Source organism: Orbicella faveolata, unplaced genomic scaffold, assembly GCF_042242905.1.
Source record: "Orbicella faveolata isolate gen_17 unplaced genomic scaffold, um_ofav_v1 contig_36, whole genome shotgun sequence".
In the NCBI taxonomy this organism is placed as follows: domain Eukaryota; kingdom Metazoa; phylum Cnidaria; class Anthozoa; order Scleractinia; family Merulinidae; genus Orbicella; species Orbicella faveolata.
Window position 1 is genome coordinate 2,119,084 of NW_028301565.1, and position 13,575 is coordinate 2,132,658.

General features: G+C 36.0%; 2 protein-coding genes across 2 annotated transcripts; both read right to left on the minus strand.

Annotated features, from left to right (window-relative positions):
* Positions 1-3,423: 3,423 nt before the first annotated feature.
* Positions 3,424-5,518, minus strand: LOC149101970 (substance-P receptor-like). Its single transcript, XM_089275193.1, has one exon. The coding sequence runs from the start codon at positions 5,393-5,395 to the stop codon at positions 4,445-4,447; it is 951 nt and encodes a 316-aa protein (XP_089131319.1). The 5' UTR covers positions 5,396-5,518; the 3' UTR covers positions 3,424-4,444.
* A 4,201-nt stretch (positions 5,519-9,719) lies between these two features.
* On the minus strand, positions 9,720-11,814 carry LOC149101971 (substance-P receptor-like). Its single transcript, XM_089275192.1, has one exon. The coding sequence runs from the start codon at positions 11,689-11,691 to the stop codon at positions 10,741-10,743; it is 951 nt and encodes a 316-aa protein (XP_089131318.1). The 5' UTR covers positions 11,692-11,814; the 3' UTR covers positions 9,720-10,740.
* Between the last annotated feature and the right edge of the window lie 1,761 nt (positions 11,815-13,575).

Below are 13,575 nucleotides of genomic sequence, written 5' to 3' on the forward strand. Positions count from 1 at the left end.
GTTTGCCAACCCTCGAAACAAACGACACCCCGTATGATCAGTCAACACATCCTTCCTGTATTCTTTCCAAATAACGTCTCACCTTCAAATGTCCGCCTGACTAGCGCCCCGCCTAGTTCCAAAGCATTACATTTATCTTATGTTTGTCTTCGAAATCTAAAAAATATAATGTACTTGGCAATCAAAACTTGTACATAGTCTTTGGAAAGTCACTTCTCAGTTATTGCTTTTGAATCATTTTAGCTGAAGCAGGTATGGGGTTCAACTTGTAAATGTTTCTTAGCGGAGTTCATTTTAATTAAGCCAAGTTTCATTTGGAGTTTTAAAGCCAAATAATTAAAAAAAAGTGTCAATAAAATATTAATACACGTAATAAAGTCAAAGCTTTTGTTTTACTTGCATAAAGAGCAATACGATTTTACAGCACAATAGAAATCTACAAAGCAACAGCCATACATAGGAAAGTGATATTTTTACGTTCCTCACTGATCTCTAATACTAGAACCATTGTTTTATATCATTCCATCTAAGACTTTTAAATTTCGAATTTAAAAAGATTTGGTATACAAGGCAGTAACAACCCTCTCTGAAATATTCCATCGTCCAATCAGAAAGTGTTTAGGCTACAGAAACGCGCAGCTCGTGTAACACTGGGTGCCGACACAAAAGCGAACAGTGTGAAACTTTTTAAACAATTAGGTTGGGTTCCATTTTACCATGAAGCGAAAATAAATAAGTCAATATTGGTATATAAACGGATCTTAGGGGAGTGCCCATCTTATCTTAGCCAAATGCTTATTAGAAATGCAGACGTGAACGGAAAAACGAGCAGGCATGGTCAATTAAACCTTGTCTGCCTCCGATTCAAACGGGAGTCTGAGGGTGGAAGGTCTTTCTCAGTATCGACTAGCCGCCTATAGAATATGACACATGCCCAAATCAAGAACCAACCTAACCTTACAAGCTTCAAAAATCCATTTTTAAACATTTTATGGACAGTTATAAGGAATTGGACCATTTTACAACGTAAATTTTTAATTTTTCAATTTTCTTGCTTTAATTGTTAGACTTGATCCCATGCTTTGCTTTTTCGTATTTTAGTGTATTTCATATCTCAGTTTTTTTATATAATCGTTACATATTTGAGAATCAGTTTCTATATTTTTAATTCTTGACACGTCATCTCTTTTATTCTATAAATACTTATATGAGGGCCACTGGTTTTTCAGTTATTACTGTTGTGTGCTACCCTCAATAAATAAAGTTGATTATTATGTGTTCCATACGCTTTTGTCTATTGGTCCAACACAGTGAGCCAGAATATTTTTCAATCAAAGAGGTTTTTTTTTTTTTTTTCTGCGTCCCATTCGAGTCCCAATGATTTCTTCGCTGTCCCAGGTCTCTCATAATTTTGATATGAACACTGTAGTCTAGATTCCTACATCGGCTATTACTGGACGGAGGACTTCTCCAACCTTTCCATATTAAATTGTCTAATAGCATTGTTTATTTTATTTCATCAATTATTCGTCAGTTTGTAATTGAAAGTTTGCACTTACAGAAACGCTATGACTCGCTATATACAAAACATGCGTCAGTCACATACGCGACCAGCAAGGTCACACTGAAACAGGTGTTGTCTTGGTTTAGAAAGCCTTCGTATTGTTTACGGACTTTGTTTGAAATATTCCAAATGAACCCTTGTCAAACAAAACCATTTTATCAGAGTAGTCAAGTGCCATTCAAATAATGATTGAGGTACACAATATGTAATATGTATTATTGCCCATTTTTTAAAAATTGTTTTAGTTATGATGTGAAACATGGTCAGTACATTCGAGGAACTTTACTGTCACTTACCAAACGTTCTCGTCATAACTTTTGAAAATCTGATAAACATCACGATATGCTGTGATTCAGTCTCCACTCGTCGACACGTTCATGCTATGTATATTTTCTCCCGTTTGATAGTTTACTGTCCAATTCAAAGTCGTGTGCATCTTTCCGTGCAACAGGGAGGCCTTTTCGCTTCTCGCGTTTGATGATTCTTTATTAATTTCAAGGTCGACAGGGGATATTTCTATTACAAACATTGCTTTTGTTATTTAAATTTGCCAGCCTTATTTAATAAAAATAACCTTTTCTTGACGGTTCTCTGCTTGGTACAGTAATAAAAACAGTTGACGCTATGTTTGCTTTATTGCTTTAAGATATGTTACCGCTACTAAGAGCCATCCGTTAAATCGTCTTTCTTGGTCCATAGGCTTCTATCGTAAAGTTTAACTTAGGCTTTTCCCTACCAAAATTAAGTGAAATGTACTAGGCCACTAATTTACAAATTTTTCCATTGATTTTTCTCCAATCCGAAACATATTAAATGCATCTGACATACAAGTAATAGAGTTGTCAGTTTTGAGTTAAAATTGGATTCTCTCGCATTTCCTGTTCACCGCCAAAATAATGTCCACTTTACAGCCTTTGAATAGTCGATTTATTGTGGGTTTTTTATTCACTCCAACTGTGACAGTTGCAGGGTTCAGCATTTGACTGTTTGCTAGGCCGATTCATTTTAATTAAAATTTAGTATTTCTCTTTGAATAAATACAGCAGAATTGAAAAAAAAAAAAGCATAATGAAATCAAGTACAAGTTCAATTCATATTGTACGCAGCGTATAAGAAGCCGTTATTTTGGTCACCACCTAAAAGGTACTGGGGAGGTGCGTTGAGATATTAAAGCATGCAACTTTTTAATTTACATGTTCAACATGGCTAGCGGCATTGATCACGGGCGCGTGCGCCCTACTCGACGAAAGACGCAACATAGCGGCCATACTCCAGCTCTAGCAAATGCAGCGTTGGTTTATAGCGTTCATCTTTGATATTGGACATCCGTGTTATGGTCAATTAACACCTGTCAAAACAAGGTATCAGCTGACCAGTATCACGTGACCAAAATGCGGGCTTAAGTTTAGAGCTCATCAAAGTCACGTGTTGACTGCTGGCCAAGTACTAGTTTTTCGATTGGATCGCGAGTTCAACCCAGGTTCACTTGTTGTAATCAGGGCCGGGATTTTCGAAAGTCGGTTAACGCTAACCCAGGAATTCGAATAAAAGTTAACTGAAGAATAAATATATTCTTGTGTAAAAATGTTATCCACTGCTTATGTTTTGTGTCAGTTTTAGGCCATTCAAATTCAAAAGAAATGGCCAAACAATATGAACAGGAAACCTCTCCGTAAAGTTACATAACTCAAATCAAATTCTCGCTTATCCTGGGTTAGCTAATTTGGGCTTTGAACAACCTGGTCCAGGAGCTCCGCTTTTAGGCCGAGCTAAATCTATATATTAAGCAAAATAAGATAATCGAGTATCCTATAGTTTTGCCAGAAACCAGAGTTTAATTTGTGCATATTTCGTGCATCGAATAGTAAGTACACTCCCTGTACGTTTTCTATATGTAAGATCTATTTGAGACTATTCATGAATTTTTTCCAAGAAGGACATGATGCGTTTGACCGAATTTAAAAGAGTTGGGGAGAACTTAGTTAAGTAAAAAGTTCATCATTGCGCAACAATGAATGTGGCCAAAGAATATTTTGCCTGTTTAAAAACCAGTAAACTTTTTCTATCAGTCAGTTCCCGACAATCGATACAAGAGAATAGTTGTTCAAGTTAGTTACAAGTTATGCTAGTAATAGCAATTTCATAAATTTTAAAACTGTATTGGAAATTATATAGAGCACTTATTTTCCGAAGGTCTGTTTCCAGCGCGATTACCACCCCTCTAAGATGTAAATATGTTGGCAGTTTTTTCATGCTATATTCTAAACCAAATAGAAGATGGCGTTCCAATATTTTTTAAGAAAATAAAGCACTTTTGACCTCACACGTGCGTATTTCCTTAGAGAACATGGAAGCCCATCTCTACTGGACAAGTATTTGGTATTAACAACCATCAAATATTTTCGCTTGCGCACGATTGGGCTAAACGCGTCACGTGACTGAATATGCCCCATCTAAAACTGGGGTGTATCCGAGTGTTATTCCCCAGTTTTCAAAAAGGTGCGGGTTGCAAAAAATATTTGAAGGATAAGAAACACAATAGCCTTCATTTGGCGCAAAAAATATGCTCGGATATTTGTTCTTGAACATAATCTTTTCCTCGAAGCTGCGCTCTTGGAAAACTTTTCAATTCTCGAGACTGATAATGTCAGCGGTCAAATATCCGAGCATATTTTCGCGCCAAGTGGAGCTCATTGTTTATATATCTACAATTTGATTATTTCACGTTATGTTGGTCTTAGAGATCGACAGCGTTTGTTCGTTTGTTCATTCTTACGTTCGATTACCATTCCTTCCTGTGGTATTACTCGTTACATGTACAGTTAAAGACATAATGCTTAAAATAAAGTACATATATATTAAGCAGAGGTCTTAGTCTATTTATATTTGTTCCAGCTCTACGCTTTGGGACCGAAAAGGTATCACATTCGCAACGTTAATTTTAATCAAACAACTTCTGGAGATGTTTTTAAAGCAATTGCGAAAATTTTTACTAAATATGAGATAAATGTAAGGATTGAATCCGCTGTAGAAAAGCGTTAACCAAGCAAAGAATAACAAAAAACTATCTTCCAGTTCGACATAATTAACAAAATTCAAAAGAATTGATATAAACATCGGGAACCAACAGAGAACATACAAAACTACAATAACGACCATCATTATTGTAACGTTTCTTGCTATTTTTAAGGCTTCGGCTTGCTGTTCATTCTGATTGGGTCCCTCTCCTGGCACCTCACGTGACCAAAGTTTGAGGCATACAATCGTGTAAAGAACGGCAATCATTATAAGAGGCAGGAAAACACCCAATGTAAAAGCAAGAAGGTGAGTTGAAGTCCATTTGCTCGTGACATTACAGTTAAAAGATTGGTGGATTTGTTTGAAGCTTCCACTGCCAATGACAAACGTTATTGAAAAAGCAAAAGACCAAGCCCAAAGAAGCAAAATTATCTTCTTGAAATTTTGAGATATAGGTGACAATCTGAAGGGTCTGGTTACTGCATAAAAGCGATCGACAGCGATAGCTGCAAGGATCCAGGTTGAGAAGGCTGGTGAAGCAAATAAGATGGCTTGAAACATCTTGCAAGTAATCAGACCAAAGAGTCCCCCAAACCATATCTTGCCCATAAAACTGTAATGAATAACAGTCATTATCTCTGCTATGGTGATCACCAGGTCATTGCATGCCTGGTTCAAAATCAGATAGTTGGTAGTGGTCTTCATGGAGTTATCTTTTCGTATAATGTGAATGATGACTGAGTTGCCGAACAGTGACGCCAGAAATGCAATGATGTATACGATGCATATCAGCCAAAGGTACTGAAAATGCATTTGGTCAAAGGCATTTGTAGTGTTTCCTAGGAATAAATGTAAATTATTTCATAAATAAATATGGCTTGCTCTATTACTATTAGTACTTTTATTTTTAATACACTATTTCTGTGTGTGCAAACGTGCTTGAGCGAAGCCCCACACCTCCGAAAATGTGGGAACCAATCGAGGCTAAAAAAGTTTGTCTGTCAGGTGATTGTCCTTACGTCCGTTTGTAGGTCCGTATGTACGAACGTTTCAAATCTAATATATTTTTTTCTCTTTGAAACATTGTTATATTCTCTCGATTCAATCTCGCCCGAACTACAAACGTCTTTGACGTTTAAAGTATGTTTTCTTTTTTTTTAATACAGTTTAAGTATATAAAATATTGTGACACAATTTCAACATGTAATTATTCCCAACGACATTGAGAAGTGTAAATGTTATGGTAGAAAATAATAAGTTAAACTCCATTTTAAATAGAAGCTTAGTCCTGCTTATAGTCAACATACCTACTTTCCCGAGGTCGATATTCTCTTTGATCGTGCATTGTATGTTGAAACTTTGGCTGTTTGGCGGATACGACAAATTCATCTTTAGCTTACTATTTCTATGACAAATGATCTGTAATCTAAGAACATTTTATGATGAGCTGCTAAATTGGTGACTCTATTCTAAAAAGGCATGAAGTCTGGCAACTATTAATTAAATCTTTATAGACGGTAACAGTCAGTGTGTCTCACCTGTGTATTATTAGATTGCTAAATTCAGGGTGTAGGCAGTCTTCTGTATAATAAAGAAAAACCTCTTTACTCCTAAATCGTTTACCTTATATTGCTTTCATATTCAATTTTGTTGTTGTTGTTGTTATTCTTTTTCTTTTTCGGTCGAGGGAACATATGATTTATTTGAAATTAATGTTTGCCAACCCTCGAAACAAACGACACCCCGTATGATCAGTCAACACATCCTTCCTGTATTCTTTCCAAATAACGTCTCACCTTCAAATGTCCGCCTGACTAGCGCCCCGCCTAGTTCCAAAGCATTACATTTATCTTATGTTTGTCTTCGAAATCTAAAAAATATAATGTACTTGGCAATCAAAACTTGTACATAGTCTTTGGAAAGTCACTTCTCAGTTATTGCTTTTGAATCATTTTAGCTGAAGCAGGTATGGGGTTCAACTTGTAAATGTTTCTTAGCGGAGTTCATTTTAATTAAGCCAAGTTTCATTTGGAGTTTTAAAGCCAAATAATTAAAAAAAAGTGTCAATAAAATATTAATACACGTAATAAAGTCAAAGCTTTTGTTTTACTTGCATAAAGAGCAATACGATTTTACAGCACAATAGAAATCTACAAAGCAACAGCCATACATAGGAAAGTGATATTTTTACGTTCCTCACTGATCTCTAATACTAGAACCATTGTTTTATATCATTCCATCTAAGACTTTTAAATTTCGAATTTAAAAAGATTTGGTATACAAGGCAGTAACAACCCTCTCTGAAATATTCCATCGTCCAATCAGAAAGTGTTTAGGCTACAGAAACGCGCAGCTCGTGTAATACTGGGTGCCGACACAAAAGCGAACAGTGTGAAACTTTTTAAACAATTAGGTTGGGTTCCATTTTACCATGAAGCGAAAATAAATAAGTCAATATTGGTATATAAACGGATCTTAGGGGAGTGCCCATCTTATCTTAGCCAAATGCTTATTAGAAATGCAGACGTGAACGGAAAAACGAGCAGGCATGGTCAATTAAACCTTGTCTGCCTCCGATTCAAACGGGAGTCTGAGGGTGGAAGGTCTTTCTCAGTATCGACTAGCCGCCTATAGAATATGACACATGCCCAAATCAAGAACCAACCTAACCTTACAAGCTTCAAAAATCCATTTTTAAACATTTTATGGACAGTTATAAGGAATTGGACCATTTTACAACGTAAATTTTTAATTTTTCAATTTTCTTGCTTTAATTGTTAGACTTGATCCCATGCTTTGCTTTTTCGTATTTTAGTGTATTTCATATCTCAGTTTTTTTATATAATCGTTACATATTTGAGAATCAGTTTCTATATTTTTAATTCTTGACACGTCATCTCTTTTATTCTATAAATACTTATATGAGGGCCACTGGTTTTTCAGTTATTACTGTTGTGTGCTACCCTCAATAAATAAAGTTGATTATTATGTGTTCCATACGCTTTTGTCTATTGGTCCAACACAGTGAGCCAGAATATTTTTCAATCAAAGAGGTTTTTTTTTTTTTTTTCTGCGTCCCATTCGAGTCCCAATGATTTCTTCGCTGTCCCAGGTCTCTCATAATTTTGATATGAACACTGTAGTCTAGATTCCTACATCGGCTATTACTGGACGGAGGACTTCTCCAACCTTTCCATATTAAATTGTCTAATAGCATTGTTTATTTTATTTCATCAATTATTCGTCAGTTTGTAATTGAAAGTTTGCACTTACAGAAACGCTATGACTCGCTATATACAAAACATGCGTCAGTCACATACGCGACCAGCAAGGTCACACTGAAACAGGTGTTGTCTTGGTTTAGAAAGCCTTCGTATTGTTTACGGACTTTGTTTGAAATATTCCAAATGAACCCTTGTCAAACAAAACCATTTTATCAGAGTAGTCAAGTGCCATTCAAATAATGATTGAGGTACACAATATGTAATATGTATTATTGCCCATTTTTTAAAAATTGTTTTAGTTATGATGTGAAACATGGTCAGTACATTCGAGGAACTTTACTGTCACTTACCAAACGTTCTCGTCATAACTTTTGAAAATCTGATAAACATCACGATATGCTGTGATTCAGTCTCCACTCGTCGACACGTTCATGCTATGTATATTTTCTCCCGTTTGATAGTTTACTGTCCAATTCAAAGTCGTGTGCATCTTTCCGTGCAACAGGGAGGCCTTTTCGCTTCTCGCGTTTGATGATTCTTTATTAATTTCAAGGTCGACAGGGGATATTTCTATTACAAACATTGCTTTTGTTATTTAAATTTGCCAGCCTTATTTAATAAAAATAACCTTTTCTTGACGGTTCTCTGCTTGGTACAGTAATAAAAACAGTTGACGCTATGTTTGCTTTATTGCTTTAAGATATGTTACCGCTACTAAGAGCCATCCGTTAAATCGTCTTTCTTGGTCCATAGGCTTCTATCGTAAAGTTTAACTTAGGCTTTTCCCTACCAAAATTAAGTGAAATGTACTAGGCCACTAATTTACAAATTTTTCCATTGATTTTTCTCCAATCCGAAACATATTAAATGCATCTGACGTACAAGTAATAGAGTTGTCAGTTTTGAGTTAAAATTGGATTCTCTCGCATTTCCTGTTCACCGCCAAAATAATGTCCACTTTACAGCCTTTGAATAGTCGATTTATTGTGGGTTTTTTATTCACTCCAACTGTGACAGTTGCAGGGTTCAGCATTTGACTGTTTGCTAGGCCGATTCATTTTAATTAAAATTTAGTATTTCTCTTTGAATAAATACAGCAGAATTGAAAAAAAAAAAAGCATAATGAAATCAAGTACAAGTTCAATTCATATTGTACGCAGCGTATAAGAAGCCGTTATTTTGGTCACCACCTAAAAGGTACTGGGGAGGTGCGTTGAGATATTAAAGCATGCAACTTTTTAATTTACATGTTCAACATGGCTAGCGGCATTGATCACGGGCGCGTGCGCCCTACTCGACGAAAGACGCAACATAGCGGCCATACTCCAGCTCTAGCAAATGCAGCGTTGGTTTATAGCGTTCATCTTTGATATTGGACATCCGTGTTATGGTCAATTAACACCTGTCAAAACAAGGTATCAGCTGACCAGTATCACGTGACCAAAATGCGGGCTTAAGTTTAGAGCTCATCAAAGTCACGTGTTGACTGCTGGCCAAGTACTAGTTTTTCGATTGGATCGCGAGTTCAACCCAGGTTCACTTGTTGTAATCAGGGCCGGGATTTTCGAAAGTCGGTTAACGCTAACCCAGGAATTCGAATAAAAGTTAACTGAAGAATAAATATATTCTTGTGTAAAAATGTTATCCACTGCTTATGTTTTGTGTCAGTTTTAGGCCATTCAAATTCAAAAGAAATGGCCAAACAATATGAACAGGAAACCTCTCCGTAAAGTTACATAACTCAAATCAAATTCTCGCTTATCCTGGGTTAGCTAATTTGGGCTTTGAACAACCTGGTCCAGGAGCTCCGCTTTTAGGCCGAGCTAAATCTATATATTAAGCAAAATAAGATAATCGAGTATCCTATAGTTTTGCCAGAAACCAGAGTTTAATTTGTGCATATTTCGTGCATCGAATAGTAAGTACACTCCCTGTACGTTTTCTATATGTAAGATCTATTTGAGACTATTCATGAATTTTTTCCAAGAAGGACATGATGCGTTTGACCGAATTTAAAAGAGTTGGGGAGAACTTAGTTAAGTAAAAAGTTCATCATTGCGCAACAATGAATGTGGCCAAAGAATATTTTGCCTGTTTAAAAACCAGTAAACTTTTTCTATCAGTCAGTTCCCGACAATCGATACAAGAGAATAGTTGTTCAAGTTAGTTACAAGTTATGCTAGTAATAGCAATTTCATAAATTTTAAAACTGTATTGGAAATTATATAGAGCACTTATTTTCCGAAGGTCTGTTTCCAGCGCGATTACCACCCCTCTAAGATGTAAATATGTTGGCAGTTTTTTCATGCTATATTCTAAACCAAATAGAAGATGGCGTTCCAATATTTTTTAAGAAAATAAAGCACTTTTGACCTCACACGTGCGTATTTCCTTAGAGAACATGGAAGCCCATCTCTACTGGACAAGTATTTGGTATTAACAACCATCAAATATTTTCGCTTGCGCACGATTGGGCTAAACGCGTCACGTGACTGAATATGCCCCATCTAAAACTGGGGTGTATCCGAGTGTTATTCCCCAGTTTTCAAAAAGGTGCGGGTTGCAAAAAATATTTGAAGGATAAGAAACACAATAGCCTTCATTTGGCGCAAAAAATATGCTCGGATATTTGTTCTTGAACATAATCTTTTCCTCGAAGCTGCGCTCTTGGAAAACTTTTCAATTCTCGAGACTGATAATGTCAGCGGTCAAATATCCGAGCATATTTTCGCGCCAAGTGGAGCTCATTGTTTATATATCTACAATTTGATTATTTCACGTTATGTTGGTCTTAGAGATCGACAGCGTTTGTTCGTTTGTTCATTCTTACGTTCGATTACCATTCCTTCCTGTGGTATTACTCGTTACATGTACAGTTAAAGACATAATGCTTAAAATAAAGTACATATATATTAAGCAGAGGTCTTAGTCTATTTATATTTGTTCCAGCTCTACGCTTTGGGACCGAAAAGGTATCACATTCGCAACGTTAATTTTAATCAAACAACTTCTGGAGATGTTTTTAAAGCAATTGCGAAAATTTTTACTAAATATGAGATAAATGTAAGGATTGAATCCGCTGTAGAAAAGCGTTAACCAAGCAAAGAATAACAAAAAACTATCTTCCAGTTCGACATAATTAACAAAATTCAAAAGAATTGATATAAACATCGGGAACCAACAGAGAACATACAAAACTACAATAACGACCATCATTATTGTAACGTTTCTTGCTATTTTTAAGGCTTCGGCTTGCTGTTCATTCTGATTGGGTCCCTCTCCTGGCACCTCACGTGACCAAAGTTTGAGGCATACAATCGTGTAAAGAACGGCAATCATTATAAGAGGCAGGAAAACACCCAATGTAAAAGCAAGAAGGTGAGTTGAAGTCCATTTGCTCGTGACATTACAGTTAAAAGATTGGTGGATTTGTTTGAAGCTTCCACTGCCAATGACAAACGTTATTGAAAAAGCAAAAGACCAAGCCCAAAGAAGCAAAATTATCTTCTTGAAATTTTGAGATATAGGTGACAATCTGAAGGGTCTGGTTACTGCATAAAAGCGATCGACAGCGATAGCTGCAAGGATCCAGGTTGAGAAGGCTGGTGAAGCAAATAAGATGGCTTGAAACATCTTGCAAGTAATCAGACCAAAGAGTCCCCCAAACCATATCTTGCCCATAAAACTGTAATGAATAACAGTCATTATCTCTGCTATGGTGATCACCAGGTCATTGCATGCCTGGTTCAAAATCAGATAGTTGGTAGTGGTCTTCATGGAGTTATCTTTTCGTATAATGTGAATGATGACTGAGTTGCCGAACAGTGACGCCAGAAATGCAATGATGTATACGATGCATATCAGCCAAAGGTACTGAAAATGCATTTGGTCAAAGGCATTTGTAGTGTTTCCTAGGAATAAATGTAAATTATTTCATAAATAAATATGGCTTGCTCTATTACTATTAGTACTTTTATTTTTAATACACTATTTCTGTGTGTGCAAACGTGCTTGAGCGAAGCCCCACACCTCCGAAAATGTGGGAACCAATCGAGGCTAAAAAAGTTTGTCTGTCAGGTGATTGTCCTTACGTCCGTTTGTAGGTCCGTATGTACGAACGTTTCAAATCTAATATATTTTTTTCTCTTTGAAACATTGTTATATTCTCTCGATTCAATCTCGCCCGAACTACAAACGTCTTTGACGTTTAAAGTATGTTTTCTTTTTTTTTAATACAGTTTAAGTATATAAAATATTGTGACACAATTTCAACATGTAATTATTCCCAACGACATTGAGAAGTGTAAATGTTATGGTAGAAAATAATAAGTTAAACTCCATTTTAAATAGAAGCTTAGTCCTGCTTATAGTCAACATACCTACTTTCCCGAGGTCGATATTCTCTTTGATCGTGCATTGTATGTTGAAACTTTGGCTGTTTGGCGGATACGACAAATTCATCTTTAGCTTACTATTTCTATGACAAATGATCTGTAATCTAAGAACATTTTATGATGAGCTGCTAAATTGGTGACTCTATTCTAAAAAGGCATGAAGTCTGGCAACTATTAATTAAATCTTTATAGACGGTAACAGTCAGTGTGTCTCACCTGTGTATTATTAGATTGCTAAATTCAGGGTGTAGGCAGTCTTCTGTATAATAAAGAAAAACCTCTTTACTCCTAAATCGTTTACCTTATATTGCTTTCATATTCAATTTTGTTGTTGTTGTTGTTATTCTTTTTCTTTTTCGGTCGAGGGAACATATGATTTATTTGAAATTAATGTTTGCCAACCCTCGAAACAAACGACACCCCGTATGATCAGTCAACACATCCTTCCTGTATTCTTTCCAAATAACGTCTCACCTTCAAATGTCCGCCTGACTAGCGCCCCGCCTAGTTCCAAAGCATTACATTTATCTTATGTTTGTCTTCGAAATCTAAAAAATATAATGTACTTGGCAATCAAAACTTGTACATAGTCTTTGGAAAGTCACTTCTCAGTTATTGCTTTTGAATCATTTTAGCTGAAGCAGGTATGGGGTTCAACTTGTAAATGTTTCTTAGCGGAGTTCATTTTAATTAAGCCAAGTTTCATTTGGAGTTTTAAAGCCAAATAATTAAAAAAAAGTGTCAATAAAATATTAATACACGTAATAAAGTCAAAGCTTTTGTTTTACTTGCATAAAGAGCAATACGATTTTACAGCACAATAGAAATCTACAAAGCAACAGCCATACATAGGAAAGTGATATTTTTACGTTCCTCACTGATCTCTAATACTAGAACCATTGTTTTATATCATTCCATCTAAGACTTTTAAATTTCGAATTTAAAAAGATTTGGTATACAAGGCAGTAACAACCCTCTCTGAAATATTCCATCGTCCAATCAGAAAGTGTTTAGGCTACAGAAACGCGCAGCTCGTGTAATACTGGGTGCCGACACAAAAGCGAACAGTGTGAAACTTTTTAAACAATTAGGTTGGGTTCCATTTTACCATGAAGCGAAAATAAATAAGTCAATATTGGTATATAAACGGATCTTAGGGGAGTGCCCATCTTATCTTAGCCAAATGCTTATTAGAAATGCAGACGTGAACGGAAAAACGAGCAGGCATGGTCAATTAAACCTTGTCTGCCTCCGATTCAAACGGGAGTCTGAGGGTGGAAGGTCTTTCTCAGTATCGACTAGCCGCCTATAGAATATGACACATGCCCAAATCAAGAACCAACCTAACCTTACAAGCTTCAAAAATCCATTTTTA

Coding starts and splice junctions, on each gene's coding strand:
- LOC149101970 (XM_089275193.1), bottom strand. CDS start 5,395: ATGCATTTTCAGTACCTTTGGCTGATATGCATCGTATACATCATTGCA.
- LOC149101971 (XM_089275192.1), bottom strand. CDS start 11,691: ATGCATTTTCAGTACCTTTGGCTGATATGCATCGTATACATCATTGCA.